The 16,531-nt window shown below is 45.1% G+C and overlaps 1 protein-coding gene across 1 annotated transcript; it reads left to right on the forward strand.

The window, feature by feature from the left end:
• The first annotated feature begins 14,173 nt into the window (after positions 1-14,173).
• Positions 14,174-14,560, forward strand: LOC104284844 (histone H2B 5-like). The gene has a single exon (XM_009883216.1). It carries the CDS (start codon positions 14,180-14,182, stop codon positions 14,558-14,560), a length of 381 nt encoding a protein of 126 aa, XP_009881518.1. The 5' UTR covers positions 14,174-14,179.
• The last annotated feature ends 1,971 nt before the right edge of the window (positions 14,561-16,531 follow it).

Consider the following 16,531-nt stretch of genomic DNA (forward strand, 5'->3'; position numbering starts at 1 on the left):
TGCAGGCTGGGGAAGCCCAGGCCTGCAGGGAAGGGGTCATGGCTGCGTATGGCCCCCGCCTAATCAGCACTGTGTGTGTTGGTTAATTACTGGGTGAGCATATAGGGCTGTACACCATTGCTCGTGCACCGTTGGCTGTCTTTCACACTGCTTGTTGTTAACCCTGATCTCTTTTTCATAGCTTAAGAAATACAGGGAGTACATGCCATAAGAAACCCTTTTGTTTCTCATTCCTCTCATGTCCTGTCCGCTGGGTCTGGCGATGCAGGGACTGCCTAACGGAGCGGCTGCCGTGCAGCGTAAGCAGTATGATACTGTTTTGTAATAGATGTGTCTTCCTCAGCGTGTGCCTGTAGCACGGCGGTGACGAGCCGCGGTTCGCTGCGTGGCGTCCCCTGGCGAGCCCCCGGAGGGGATGGCCCTGTCCCCGCCGCTTTGCTCCGGCAGGTTTGTCCGTTTTCTGGCTGGTGACTGATGGGGCACGTTCTGCGCTCGCCAGCGTCCTCGTATTTCACGTCATCTCATGCCCTTTGCATGCTGGCTTTGTGAGTCTCCTATTATTTATTTTTTTGCCATCAAGAATTTATGAATCAAAAGATGGGGGAGTGGAGCCATGCGGAGGCTGAGTCAGGTTGTGAAAAAGGAAAGCCAAACGAGAGTGTGCAATTGCATATCACATTTACAAATACGGTTTCATTCATCTCCATATGTTGCTCCTGTTACTACTAATAAAGCTCTGGTTTCTCAGACTGGTGCTACCCTGGGAACACTGTTTGATCTTCCTGGGGTTTTTACTCTATAGCCTCCATAGTATTTGTGTTATAGTGTGTTATTTTCCCGATTTTGTTTTACATTGAACGCATGTTGATAACAGAATCTGATAATATGAATGTACTTCCCACACCCCCCTCTTTTGTCCCGATTACTCCATGTGCAAAGGAGTGACATTATTTACCATCAGCATATTTTTCCCTCTATACTGGTAAGATTTCCTAATTATTAAAAAAAAAAAAAAGCTTTTTCTGTGAGCGTACACCCCTGCTTGCTTCCTCTTTCTTTTCTCATCCTGCTAATGATACCCAGCTCCATCACAGTAATTTTGGAGCTGCAGGAAATCTAGCTTTGTCTACTGAAATGTTTGTACAGAAGCCTCTAAAGGCAAAGGGAGCCAGAGAGGAAGGTCTGCTTTAGGCATAATGGTGTCTGGGGTTTTCTTCCCTGGCAGGGAGGCATAACTGGAGTGTACAGTAATTAATTTAATCAAACACTGAGATAAAAGAAGAAGAATTGTACTGGAAAAAATAAGTTGAGTTGTTTGGGTTTTTTTTTAAAGTTTCAAATGTAAGATTTAAGTGGCAGTTTCAATGACCTTCATGATTTCTATTTTAGACAAAAGGCAGCAACCTAGTACAAGGGTGTCCTTTGTCTTCTCGTGGCCTCATCCTTTGTTCTCCGTGGGTTTAGCCTATCACTTCCCAGGGTTTGACTGTCCCGTGTTGGGGCAGCAGTACCTTTGACCTGTGACTCTCAGAAGTGCTGTTCTGGCAGGTGATTTTTTTCTCCAACTGCTTATTTCACATCTTCTCTGCTGTGGAATGTCTTTCCTTCTTACGACATTCTGTGTCTCTCTTCTCTGTGTCTTATTTATGCTTCAGTGTGTTTGTCTTGCCAAACATTGTGCTTGTTACTTTACCTTCCCCCTTCTCTCCATTTTTCATCAACTCATGCCTTTTCTCTCATTTTTGTCCCCTTTCTTATATCTTCTCCTTCTTCCATCTTTTTTTTTTTTCCCTCTTTTTCTGTCCTGGTTTTTATATCCTGTCTCGCTCTCTCCTTTCTGACATCTCACATCAGTCCACTACCTTTCTGTATATTCCTCTTGAGATTTTCCCCCCACACTTTTCCTTTGCTCATTGTCCTCCCCATCCTTTCTCCTGACTTCCATTTACATACATATATGTGTATACATATGTCTCTACTCCACTCCAGGTCTTGCATTCTCCAGCTAAAACAAAGAAATATCTCATGCTGATAGTCTGATCCTATTGCATCTCTTTCTCAGCACCTGAATTATGCTGCTCCTGCCCTTCCTCAAACACACGTATCGGGTAGACTGAAGAATTAATTATGTGGGAATTGTTCCTAAATTCAGAAGTGAGAAAGCAGCTCGCTCAGGCTGCACTGTGAACAGAGCAGTTATTGTGCTCCCACGGACAGTACCAGAGGAGGATTATAAGCCCCCTGAGCCTGAGGAACTGATGGCATTTTCTTCACATATCTAATTTTCTGATTTTTGCTAATGAAAAGTCTATAATTTTAGATAAGGCACACCACCATCTATTTGAATTATCCCTTGAATCCGGGATTGATCTAAAATAAGACCCCACAAAATGCTTTTCTTTTTTCCCAATTGTTTTGTTTTATACATTTGTTAAGCCACTTCTGTGCAGCTATTTGGAGAGAAATGCTTTTCTCCACATCAGAGCTAAGCTCTGCCTCTGAAAAGGGCTCTGTGTGGGGCGAGGCTGGAATCTCAGCTGATCAGCTTCCCTTTTTTCTGGAGCCAGAGGGAGAGGAGAGAGCTGTGACTGCAGGATCATATGCATTGGGTAGGAGATGGAAGAATAGATGCATAACCCAAAAATGCTACAGTAACCTCAGGGGGCGAGGGGTGGAGTTGTTTAATAATATTTCCCCTTGACTATTACTGACTGCAAACAGCATCACTGGGTATCGAGGGCAAATGTTAGATTTTGCTATTTAAATAAGACTAATTTTTTTAAAAAATCTGATTTAATAATTAAACTATTTTTTTTTGTCTTTCAAAAAGCATACTAATAACTGGCTGGAATGAAAACAGCTCCATCCCACGGATTCCACCTCCGCTTTCTGGCAGCTTACCTGACTCATAAAGAGACTGGGGGATTTTATACGCCACCTACATCAACTCAACATTTTCCTTTGTGGTGAGAGTTAATCACCACCCTTGTCATATTATTTCACCGACCCTTGTGAAGATACGGTTTGTCAGGGGGGATTGTTTATCTTTAAAACCATCCTTGAAACTTCTTGTAGAATAGTTTTTTTTACCTGAATTTAGTGAAAATACACTGGCGTTCCATTTCAATGAGGTTCTCTGTGTTATTTGTTAAAAACTGGCATTTACCCCAGGATTGGGGAAGAGAGAGTTTCCGTTTGCAGAGGCATGAGATGTGCCACCTGGGGAGTTGAGATGCATCAGCTGAAGGTAGAGGACCATACCCAAGGTAATCACCGCAGGAGGTATGCGCTGAGGAAGAAACTCGGGTTGTAGCCACAGTGATCAAGGATTTAAGAGGGCAAAGTTTTGTTGGCAGAGGCAATGTTTATATTAGACCAACAGAGTCAGGAAAAATGGACATGCTTTTGGGCACATAAAATCTCTCCTTATAACCTGTGTGACCCTGTCTCTTGTGAGGAGAGAGATTGTATGTAGTAGACTGATATTTGTCAAGCAGAAAATACTACATGAAAGAAGGCAGGAGGATAGGAATGAGAACAAAAGACAAAGGTGACAATACAATAAATATGGGGTGCGCAGGAGGCGATGGAAGAAGGGGTAGGAGGAACTGAAAGTGCATCTCCAGGAAGGTTATTGGGAGTTACAAAGAGGACACGGGTTACCCTGGCAAGTGAGAGGAAGCTTTAGCAGAGAAACGTGTGACATTTTTGCAGAGGAAATTATTGAAATGTGCAGGGAGGAGGGAACAGCTGAGATTGCTCTGGAGTTCAGTGCTTAAGAGAAATCTTCATGTGAAGGAGGTACAGGGAAAGCATTTGATGAGAGTCTCCTCTTTTCTCTGTCACGAGGTCAGGCAGAATCAAGGAATGGGAACAAAAGTGAACTGTTGACAAATGTGGATGAAAGAAGGGTAGGGAAGCTGCTGCCATGTTGACAGAAAGGGAGAAGTCCTGTTTGGGTCATTTGTGGGACCTGGAAAATGATTGAGTAACAAGTGGGGTGCTACAAGACAGGAGGCAGGGAGCATCTCATTGGGAATGAGCTGTCTGACCATACCCAATATAAATATGGCTTATTTCCAATCTTGGTGTGTATAAGCCTTAAAATGCATTGCAGATGCAGCAGCTCTGCCCTGAAGATACAGATGCTGCAGCTGTCTCCCCCTTCCTGTAACACCTCCCTTTTTCTCCCACACCAGAATTAATCCCCATATTCTCTCCTGTCCCACACCGTGGGTCCTCAGCCCAGCTCCAGTCATCCTACTTACCTATTGCGCTTGCCTGATAACTGGGGCACAACTCAAGATGAGGACTCAGGAGTCATCCGCAAAGATGTCCTTTTTGAAGCAGAGGCGCTAGTGAGCTCTGCGGAGGGTGAGTGCTGCAAGAGGCACCAGCAGGGAGGAGAAGAGCAAAGGGTGGCAGTTCATCAGTGGACAAAACAGGTTGGGAGACCGTAGCAATAGGGAAACTAAAGGTGTGGAAGCCTCAGGAAGAAAGTGAGTGTGGGAGGAGGATGTAGCCACGCATGGTTAAAAATAACAGTACGGTAGAGATAATGTGGCACTCCACTGGCATTTTAAACCTGCTGCCTTTGAAAACCCTTCTGTGTTTTGAAAAGCAAGCTTTACATTTAATTGTTCTAATTGCCACTGACCAGCCAGGAAGGCTGACAGTTTGGGGCTGTCACTTTGGCTAGCAACGCCCATTTTCTTCTCTCTGGTCCAGTGATTGCAACCAAGTCTTCAGCAGAGAGCATTTCACACCCCTGCCTGATGTAAATACCGATGTAGCCCTCATTATGCTTTGATTTCTCTGGAAGGGAGATGGATTTTTTTGGCTTGTGTCAGTATGGTGACTAGCACACTTAAGTCCACATGATAATGATGCTATCACAAATCAGAGCTAAATTAAAACACCATTCACAGGGAGTTTGTGTGGTGTGGAGTTTGGGCACAGGCTAACCTGGACTGAAATACTTTTTTTGATGTTTCTGGAGAACTGCATGCTTTTCAACCCCATGGCTGGTCATTCGAAGTAGCGTGTCAGTCTTTGTACAAATATCACATGTAGGATGGGAGCAAGTGGCAGCAAACCTCCTGGGGCTTTGAACCTCCTGGCTCTTGTAACGGGTGTGAGAGAAAGAAGGAAGGAACAATAAAGAAAAGAATAAAGGAAAGAGAAATGCAAAGTGAAGGACCTCTGTGTTTTGATAACAATTGTTCAGTGGCACAGCAACATCGAACAGAAAGGCATTGTCTGGTTAATGTAGAGCAGTTACTTGCTATTGTTGGAGATATATGCTAGACATCTTTAAAAAAAAAAGTCAGGTTTTGTCTTTGAACTATGGAAGATACGTGTTTCTTCATCTTTCTCCCCTCCTCTGTTGCCCTCATCCTCCCACTTCCAAGTAAGAATGTGAGGTTCCTTCTCGTCTCCAGCATAACTTTATCCATGAACGTTTTTAAACGGTTTCTTGTCCGTTCTTGTGCCGGAGTTTATTTTACCTTCAATAACTCTTGTGCCCTTAGTGCTCACCCATCGTCTGTTTTTGGAGTGTAGCCGGCTCCCCTCTTCAGTGGAGCTTTGCTGTGCTGTCCCAGCCATGCTTTTCTCCTCTCCTTCAATATAACAGGCTCTCCATTTTCCTGCTTCGTGCAGAAAATGACCTCTAACACTCAGAGGACTCTCCGCCTGTGGTAATGTGATCTAGTGGCTGCAGCAGAGAAAGGTGTCAGCAGTCCTGGGTCGTATTCTCGATCCAGTTATTGGATGATGTGAGATCTGGAGAAGGACGTTTACCTTCGTTTCCCCACAGGCTCCAATAATAGTCATGCATCTCCGTTTTACAGTAAAATTGCTGTTACCATGCCCATACATTAATTATTAATACACACATTACAATATTTTCAGTATCCTGTAGCAATGAAATGTGACTCTGTGCCACTTGCTGCCCTTTAGCTTGTGGCATGGCATGCAGTCCTTCGGGATGTAGCTGTGTGGTACCCACGGCTCCTGCATTTACACCCTGCGTTTCCAGGCACCCATGCTGTACAGCCACGATAAAGCAGCTTTCAGACATTCCTGACTTTTTCCTTAATTGCATGCTTTCCACTAATTTTTTTTAATCATTTTCCAGACTTGCTGAAATGTGGGTAGTGTAACTGGGGAAACAATGACTGAAGTTAGAGACTCTGATTTAGAAGGAATGTCAGTCCTGATTGATTACAGCTGCAGTCGTCGTGCCCTCGCCTGGCTCCTTCTCCCCATGTAAGGGGAGAGTCGGTGGTGCTCGCTGCCCAGGTCTGTTGAGCATACGTGCATTAGACCCATATACATGGCATGAAGGGTGTTAAAAGTTTTGCTGGGCTTGTTTCACCCCCGTTATTGAGGACGTAGTAATGCATTGTGATGTACCCATCACATCACTCCTAAAAGCTTTAATGACCTTGGTGTGATCTTCAGTGTAATTTGTGAATATAGCGTTCCCCTTTGGCATGGTTTTCTATCCGTATGTATTCCCAGTCAATGTGGTATGGCCAGAGGAAACCCCAGTTTGGGGTATGATCCCTGCTTTTGTTTCTTTTTGTGACACTAATTATCTGTAGCACTGGAAAAGGTCACAGAAACCTATTGAAACCTGGGGATGGAGCGAGTGGGAGGAAGAGGTGCCACATGTGTCTGCGTTGGTTCCCACATAACTCCTGCCTTAACTCAGAAGCAGCTCTCATCTCCTGGGGCAGCTTCTTCTCCCTCTCCTACCCACTTTCCTCTCATGGCCTGCAGGTGTTGGGCTGTAGCTTTTCATATTTTTTGCCGTGGCTAAACTAGGACATTTTTAATGGATGCCTTTTTCAGCACCGATGAAAACTGTCTAGAATTTTGATAATTATCCATTACTCCATAAAATGCATTAAAATAGTTTGCTTAAATGCCGTAGCAGTTCTTCAGGCTTATTATCATTACATATTTAGAGACTATAGCTTCATTGTAGGAGTTATTTAGATACAGCAAACTAAGTATATGGTCTTCTGCCTTTCCAGGGAAACTGAAGTGATGAGGTCAAAGATCAAGTGATTTTCATTTTTGTTAGGCCCAGAGCAATTCAGTTTGAATCTTTGCTTTTTATTTTCAGTAGCATAGGATGTCCTGGAATAAGTAAAGCATCTTTCTGATGTGTAACAGCTCATTAGTATTGCAGACCCTGGACACCTATGATTTTTGTTCTCACACCCTTCTCCAGTCATCTGTACTTTGCAAATCACCAAGCAGATTTGCAGAGCTTGCGATGCTGCTGAGAAGCTGAGCGGCTGTGATGCTGTGCTTGCTTCTCCTGCCCAGCAGGATTGCTCCAGGTCAGTTGGAGAGCCTCTGCCTGTAAGTCATAACAGGCTCTGACCTCTCCCTGCCTTCAGAGCAACTTTGCTGCATTAGTCCAAGGACGGGAGCTAAACCCTGCACCAAAGACACAGCCTTGCTGCTGACAGGTCGACCCCCAGTGTGTCCAGTTGAGTTGAAGCGGGATATGAAGGAAACAGAAACCTATTGCTTGAGGAAGGGACTCGTAGCAGAAACAGCAAATCCCGATGACTGTGAAACTTGGGAGAGGAAGCTTGTGCTGAAGTTTATGTTGTGTTAAGGTTTTGACTTATTGATAAAACCCCAGGAAGGAAGTGAGCCTGGTTGTGTTCCCTGTTCAACTGTTGTTAGTACAGAGGGCCTTCCAAGGGTGGTTGGGATAATACTGGTTTCTCTAAAACACTGGCACTCCTTGTGGGAAAGCTGACTGGAGTGTAATTGTAGCAGACGCTGGTACTGGGTGTACTCTGTTAAACATTTAACGGGTATTGATCTACAGAAAACATCATTTCTCCTTTTTGCACTTATTAGGTCCTGTTGGTCAAGTGTGTAGATCAAAGAGAGATTCCAAAGCAGGTAGCTAATGAGTGTTGTTATAAAGAGCAGATAAAAGTCATGCTAAAGCTTCTTCAAGTACTCAGTTATTTATCCACAGTAACAAAACCCTGATAAAATGTGGAGTCTGATTTTTATAAAGTGCTGAGCCTCCTGGCTCAGTGGAAATCAATGTCAGCTGTTGGTGCTAAGCATCTCTAAACATCGTACTTGTGGTTTCAGAGCCAGGTTAAACCCCCATTGACTTCAGGCACTTCTTTAATCAGAGTAACGACAGCAGTATTTAGCTTCCTGACAATCATTCTTCTTGCAGTACTGTATCCCTCTGTTGCTCTGCTTGGCTCATGAATAAAATTTTATTTTCTTTAAAAAATACATTTATATTCTCTGCAGAGAGCTCTGATTCAGGGTACTGCTCCTCACTTTGTGCATAAGCACCTCTGGTTGATGCTAACCCTGAGAAGTACTTGGAGCTTGAGCAGAAGTTGCACAAATTGCACAGTTGCCATTGATTAAGAATGTGTTTTCTAAAAACATAAATGGAAATGCTCGAAAAGGGAAAAGAAAAGATTACTGTAAGGAGTATCCTGTACTGAACTCCCAGGCAATGAGTTAACGCAAGCAATGATGAGGATCGGTCAAAGCGTTAGCAAGCCAGCCTATCTCAGTGCTCTCTTCTGCTTGTATTTCTTCTAAAGCTGTAGATCACTTCAAGCGTAGTGTACCTCTGTCAGGGAGTGCTTGTGGCATTTCTTTATACGCTAATGAGGAGGGGCCATCTTAAATTTTAACATACTTTCATGGTCCAATATGCAAGTGTAAATCTCTTCACTAGAAGAATTTATGTGTGCATCCAAGGTTAAAAGTTAGCCATTTAAACGATAACTTTACAGAAGCAATCATATGAAAAGCAGCAGAGCATGTGGGATTGGGGATGGGGCCTTATTATTGATACTTGGGAGAGGACCTAGCGTCCCAAAACTGATCTCTGTGCCCCTCCACCATGGGAAGAAATCAGGCATTTCAGGCTAGTTTACCTTATTCTAGGAAATTCTCCTCCTCCTTACTTCAGAAGAAAGCAAATATTACTTCATCATCACATGCTAGACAACATAACAGGAGAAAAATTGTTTCCAGTCCAAAATATGACTATCAGTTTTTGCACATGAGGCAGCATCACCGATGTCTCACGGTGACTCATCACGGTCCTGGTCTGCTTTGCTACCTAGGCAGAACTTGCTACCAAATAACCATAAATATCTGCTTGTTTTCTCAGTTATTACTATTTAATGGCACCTCTTGGATGAGCGAATTCTTGTTTAACAACTTCCAGGTAGATCGCCGTACATTCTAAAAGGGAGGGGATTGCAGTTTACAAAAATAGGCTGTTCCAACAACAGTCATTTGCTGACATCAGGTAATTTGTAAGCTGTATTTACCAAATCTGCTGTCTGTGCTCTTACAAGCATTTTGGAGCTGATGGAGCCAGTAGAAGGCCTTTCCCTTTCGGTGGAAACTTTCCCTAGTTTGTTGCCCTTCTTTGTGTTTCAGAGAGAGTAAAACAAAAAGGAGCAGCTAATTTACCTTTACGTTTCTTGACATGTGGGATTAAAGCCAAGTTTTCTTTATTTTATATAGCAAGAGAAACTAAGGAAAGGGACAATAATTGGACAGAACTAACAGGACATTTCTATTTAAGGGACAGCAAGATCATGTTGGCTCTTATTTACTCTAGCAAGGATTAAAATAGATCATCAGAAGGTTAGCAAATACCAGAACTTCAGATGTCTGAAAGATGAGAGCTTGAATTTTTCCTACAAATGTTTAATTTTTCACCAAAACATCCTAAGAACAAAGTGCTGGTAGTAGGAAGGTAACTTTTATGGTTGATTAGGAGATTACGGCAAGGGAGAAGCCTGGTGGGCATGGGGATTTACAGTGGCCGCCACAGAGTTCATCACAGCAAGGACAGCTTTTAATAGGAAAAAGAAGGGGAAAAAAGCCCGTTTTGACCCTTGCATGAGGACAGGTCCAAAAGGCCACCTAACAATCTACTCGTGGTCACCCATGCACACCCCTGGCTCCAACTTGGCACTGGTCCTACAGGCTCAGCAGCAAGGCCAAGAATGAACAAAACTGCTGCGGGTGCTTCCCTGCCTGTCTCTCTCCATCAATTTATCAGGCCTAGGGAAAACAGACAACATCAGGCTTCATGTGGGATTTCTCAGCAGGGCTCCCCTCTCCCATCTCAGATCTGAGAGACTGTGGTGATTTGTATCTTTGAATATGTTTTCAGTTCATTTTCCTTTTAATGATGCTGAAGAAAAGGGTGTCAACACAAAGGAAGATGTATCTGTCACTCTGCACCACTCTGGTTTCTAGCAGCAGGCAGGCTGCTGCTTGAAGCTGGCAAGAAAAAATACAGTGCTTGGGTTTGTTGTTGGTTTTCTGGGGAAGGAAAAAAATGCCAATGCTGATAACTCATTGGCTCAGAGCATACAAAGCTGTCAAGTAAAAAAAATGCACCCAAAGATTTTCCTCAAAAACCTGAAACCTTCCAAATGTCACCATGATGCTTCAGACTGCTTCCTCTTGCATGGCATACCCTGTGTCCCAGGGTGGCTTGGACCTGGAGACGAGCACCATCTCCCCTCCTTAGGGGTCCTTGTGGGAGTCTCTGGCTGCAGGATCCCATGGGAAGTGTCCGTCAGGGGAACACAGCTCATAAAGCGTGTTCTAGGCGAGAGGTACCCAGCTTCAGTCTCTGAGAGTCAGCGCATGGCTGAGGCTGGAGGTGCCTCTGGAGACCATCTAGTCCAGCCCATGCTCAGAGCAGGGTCGGCCGCTGTGGGATGCTCAGAGCCATGGCCATTTGTGTTTTGAGTATCTCCAAGGACGGAGACCTTAAAATTTCTCTGAGCAACCTGTGCCAGTGCTTGGTGACCCTCACAGTAAAAAAGTCAGTCCTGATGGTGACACTTCCAAACACAAAAACTAATAATTATTAACCTCTTTAGGTTTTCTCTTTTTTTTTTTTTTTTTTAAGAGAAAATGAAAACCAAAGAAATGCAATTATTTTCATTAAAAAAAATAATTTTGGAAAGGCAGCATAGTTTTCACTCAACAAACTGTCCTCATGGACACTTTGGGAGTAATCCCACTACTTTTATCCTCATACCAGAGCAGCACTTGCCTGTGGATTGTGTTGCACTGTTGACAGAAGGGATGGTGATACTGTCAGCCATTATTAGCATTATTTATTTAGCACCTGGCAAACGCAGTTGGGCCCTTTGTACTAGGCACTGCCCAAACAAACTGGAAGGAAGACAACCTGTTCCCAAAGAAGGTGTTATTTACCTGTTAAACAGTAGGCTGCAAAGAAGTGGGTGGAGGGAAGCAAGAACATCAAAGCTTTTGTGCTAGTCTCTGAACTTTAGCATCATTGCTTCCCTCATCGTGGCCGTACATGGGAGAAGAGTGAGATCCTGGCTGCAGTACCCAAGAGCTGGTCAAATGGATGGAGATGTCTTGTAGGTGTTACCTTTTTCTTGAGAAATATGAAATCACTCTGGTGCCTTTTGGATGCTGTATTCATTTTTTAAAAGTTGCAGTGTGAGTGCACTGAATAATTAATACATATTTTAGATGGACACACTTTTTAAAAAACATAAGAAATAGTCATTTACAATTTTCAGTTGCAGTGTTTTTCAGTCAGGAAATTAACTCAAGAGAAAAAGAAGCAAGTGCACAGCTATTTCTTCTCTTGGAAAAATGCCTTTCCATTGAAAAGACATATTTTTGAGTCTGCAAACAGGAGTGGCAGGGGATTTCTCTTCCTGATGTCTCTTCCCAAGTAGAGGAAGAAAAATCATGGTTTCACCAGAGGAAGAAAATGTGGTGGTTAAAGGGGTAGGTGTCAGAGTTTTGAAGGGTGTCCAGGACTTTTGGGGCAGTCCAGCACCTGCCCTTCCAAATGCCTCCACTGTGAAGAACACCTGGAAAATTTAAGAAAGAGGATGAGGTGGTAGAGTTAAGCAGATAGTTTGGTGAAAATCGTGTCTTTGGAGATTTTAAAGAAAAGGTAAGACACTGATGTAGGAAGGCACACCTAGGTACCCTCAAAGCAAAGCATCTTTGTCCGTGGTTTTCCACTTAGCTCAGCTCACTTGGCCATGAAGCTTTGCCAGCAGGTGAGTTCACCTGAAGGAGAATTACTCTCACAATATGGCCATCTCCTTCCTCTTACTATGAAACTGTTTTTCCTTTAACTTCAAAGTCAGTAAAGTATGTTAGTTTATGATTACCAGGTGGTATAACCACATACGATAGAACTACGGGTTTCCTGAAGCTAGGAAAAGATACTAATTCTCATAAACCAAAGCCAACTAGAAGAAAGCATCAACAGCTTTCAATACATTTGTTTGGCTTTTTTCTTTTCTTTTTCTTCCAGTCCTCCATACCTGATGTGAGGTTGCTAGTTATTCCAGAGATTTTAGAGGGTTTTATATGTATTTACCCAGTTTTGGTGGGTTTTTTTTAGTATTTTTATGCTTTAGTCATGAGTGTGTTCTGGTTCATCAAGGAGCTGGTGGTGTGCTTGCAGCCTGTTAAATGAAGTTTTCCCATATGCTGGCCTTTTCCACCTAGTTAGACAATATCCCATTTTGGAATGACAAAACACTTGTTTTTGCAAGATGAAGCAAAAGGAACTTGAACAGGTCTCTCAGGCCTCACAAAGGCAAAACTCCCATTAATGGCAAGGACGAAACTGCTTTGTGTGAGCAACACCTCAGTGCTAAGGACACTGGTGCCAACTTTCGCTTCTAACCAAGCAGGCATTTCAGAGGGCTGTAGAAGAGATGTTGCCTCCCCGCTCCCTTGCATCCCGAGTGGTGCCAGCCTGCCCTTGCAGCTGGCCGTACTCCCCCTTGAAATGCTCAGCGTTGCCCTTTGCCCATCACCTGCCAGAGCCCGCGGCTGTGAGCGCCGTACATTGGTGCCTTGTAGGGTAAAGCAGCCAGGAGCAGCCCTGGTGCTTGCTGCAGGCAGAAGGCAGCATCTCACGTACTGAGGATTTGGAGCCACGGAGGTTTCTCGCACGGTTTGAAAGCAGGAGCTGGCATCCACCAAGACGTGGGCATGTAAATCCAGCCTCAGCATCAAAGACATCTGCTCCCATGGGGAGCAACTGGGAACTTCTTATAGACTTGGTTGCAACACAGCTGCTGTGTCTGGCTTTGAGGGCAATGGTGGAGAAATAAGGCCAGGATAGAGGGTGGCATCTCGTTCCTTCCCAAGGAGGAGAGGCAGGGCTGAGCATGCAGCCATTATTTTGGCACAGGCACCATTTAGGTCCCTCTCTGATGCTCTGTGTGTGCAGACCATATGTTACATCCCAGCTTTCTCTCCCCTGTTTACTTCTATCCATTTTCCCATGTGCTATCAGCCCTGAAGCTCTTTTTTCTCTTCTAGTCTCGGCCAGCAGACTGTAATTCCTAGGTCATCTTCAAAGGAGGCACAGAGCAGATAAACCCCAAGTTCTGGGGTGATTCTGGAAGCTGATCCTCCGGCAAAGCCTGGAAAAGCCTTGCCTTTCAAGGGAGCAGTCAAAGTACCCTCTGAAACACAAAACCATTCACCCGGTTACAACAGAGTTATTCCTTTGACCCACACAGTAAAACATGTAAATTTGTAGTGTAGAGGAGGCACCCAGTATTACGACTGTCTTTCTGTTACCGCACTTACGGATGACAGCAGTCAGCTGTCTACTGGAGCCAATAGTCAGGGTCTATTGGAGATTGTAATAAACTAAAGTAATTTTGACCAGTCTCGTAGAAAGGTGGCTTCGGTGATACCTTGCAACAATCTCCAGCCCATTCCAGCCAGATTTGGTTTAATCCGTGCTGCAGTTAGTGTTTTCTTTGGAACTGCAGTGTTCTTCTCAGAAATTTGTTCACCCCCAGCCTGTATTTACTAAGGAGCTGCCAACTAGGCCTGGGTTCAGCGACGTTTACAAGGCTGGCGTTACAAGGATTTAAACAGAAAACAATACAAAAGCATACACAAACCAGAGCAGTTCTCACTGGCAGTTCAAAAATGCTTGCAGGGGGTCATGGGTGTTTGTCTCAGATTCAGAGATGTCGCTTGTCTCTGACTCAGACTCTCTCATCTTTCAGTAAAACTATACTGTAGAAGAACAAAAAAGAATTTGATTTTTTGGTTTTCTTTCCAAGCAGCTCCAAGACCCAGAGAAAGAGCTCTCAGGATGCCAGAGCCAGCAAAGTCCACCTCTGCCCCCAAAAAGGGCTCCAAGAAAGCCGTGACCAAGACCCAGAAGAAGGGCGACAAGAAGCGACACAAGAGCAGGAAAGAGAGCTACTCCATCTACGTCTACAAAGTGCTGAAGCAGGTCCACCCCGACACCGGCATCTCCTCCAAGGCCATGGGCATCATGAACTCCTTCGTCAATGACATCTTTGAGCGCATCGCTGGAGAAGCTTCCCGCCTGGCCCACTACAACAAGCGCTCCACCATCACCTCCCGAGAGATTCAGACAGCCGTGCGCCTGCTGCTCCCAGGAGAGCTGGCCAAGCACGCCGTCTCGGAGGGCACCAAGGCAGTCACCAAGTACACGAGCTCCAAGTAGCCAGACACCATCTCTCCAACAGGACCATCAAGCACCAGACCATCTGTGCAAGCACAGGTAGGCAGCCGCGGTCCGGATAAACGTCACAGCTATTATCCACAGCAATTCACAGCCTTGGGATGGGCATGAGAAGCTGTCTAGTGGAAGAGGAGACAGTGATCTGGATGTCGGCTGATTTTCATAGTCTGTTTGGGACGTACGACAGGTTCTGCGGGGCTGGTGGAGGAGGCCTCTGCTTTCACATCTCATCCAAAGGACTGACCAACTGCAGTACGTCCAAACTCTCCTCTGTGCTTGGCAAACATGCATGTTTGGTGCTGGCGGGGGAGACTGGCAGCGGTAACACAGAGAGGCCGTCTCTGAAGTCTTCCTGTTTGGCTGCTTTCTCACAGTCACTCGAGACGGGCACTGAGGAGTCAGCGCTGGTATCCTCTCCCTCGTAGCCTGGATCCATCCTGGTGTAGAGTGGCACAGCCCACCCTGTGCTAGCAGAAGTGTCATTGACAGCTACCAGGTGCGGGCTGTAGAGTAAAATCCATATTGATTCAACAGCTATCTGTGTTTGACAGCCTTTTTTAAAGAGCAAGCCTGGCGGGCAGGCAGATTCCCGGGCTGATACCAAGCACTGTTCCTCCTCGTCACTCCTGATGGATGAGCCATGGAGCAGGCTGAGGGTGCCAGCGCTGGAGCTGCCTGCTGTCTCCCACCTTGTGCCAAGACAGACGCATGGACGAGGGGGGGTGTTGGGACTGGGTCGCTACTGGCTGCTGCTTTGCCTGCTCTAGGACTTGCTTTGATGTGCAAGACGTTGCTAATTCTGCTGCTTTTCAGAGACTTTCCCTGCCTCGTTGCCACCTGGGTGCTCCCTTCCACCATAAAAGTGGGTGAGACAGGGTGGTGCCCAAGGGGGTCCTTTCCGCTGCAAGCGCTGGGGCGGTGCAGGACAAACAGCACAGACATGTCAGGAGGGGACTGAGGATTTGGGAAGGCATCCGGAGCGGGAGCAGAGGTGGTTAATGCAGTTTGGGAAGAGGCAGGCTCCCCGCAGAGATCGCTGCGAGCAGCTCACCTGGCCCTGCCTTCCCTCCTTTATCCACCTGTTAGAAAGCAAAAGCAAAAACTGGGGCTGGGTGGATATACAGGGACACTTGCCTGCATCCCAGTGATATTTTAAAGATTAAATCATTTCAGACTACTTCAGATACTCCCCGCGTCTTCTCAAAGTCCACAGTAAGGTGAGCAATAATAAATTCCTCATAAAAGCCATAGAGATTAGTGGAGGGACATCTCAGTTGCAGGTTTATCTTGCCCAAACTGCTGGATAGCAGAAAAGCACGTGTAGAACTGGTGTGAAGTTGAAGCTTCCTACTCAAAACACAAAATTAGCCAACACTTAAAAAAAAATATCAAAATCTCTGGTAGGCAGTAGCTCTCAGATAAAAAATATTCATGTCTAAAACAACAACCACTTTCTGCAGCTTATTCCATAAATAAAAACGTCATCAAAGACACAGGATCCAGAACTAAGTGCAGGTTCTCCCCAAACTCCAAGACCTTGCTTTTAATTGAAAGGTAAATTCATACCTCAAAATAGCAACCTTGCAATACATCTCTCACTTTCCCTTACATTTATCTCTACCCTGTTTCTTTATACCTTGAAAGTGATGGAGACCGTTGACAAATTTATGTTGGTTTTGGAGCTGAAGGACTCTGCAGCTCCAGAGGATTCAGTTATTTCTTGTTATAACAGTGTTGCAGTCATTTTCCAGTTGGTCTGAGAAAAGGACCGCATAGACCTGGTCAACAAAGGGCACCTCAGAAACCTGAGAGCAGCGTGGGGTCTCCTGTAGTCTCTGCGCAAGAGCAAAGGTCAAGTTGCTTATGGGCTGCTCCCGTCCCCCTGCTTTGGGTTTGAACACCCCACACCTGAAAACGGGCTGTCCTCCCATAATTTACTCGGTGATAGCACAC

Source organism: Charadrius vociferus, unplaced genomic scaffold (assembly GCF_000708025.1).
Source record: "Charadrius vociferus isolate BGI_N301 unplaced genomic scaffold, ASM70802v2 scaffold363, whole genome shotgun sequence".
Lineage (NCBI taxonomy): Eukaryota > Metazoa > Chordata > Aves > Charadriiformes > Charadriidae > Charadrius > Charadrius vociferus.

Coding starts and splice junctions, on each gene's coding strand:
- LOC104284844 (XM_009883216.1), top strand. CDS start 14,180: ATGCCAGAGCCAGCAAAGTCCACCTCTGCCCCCAAAAAGGGCTCCAAG.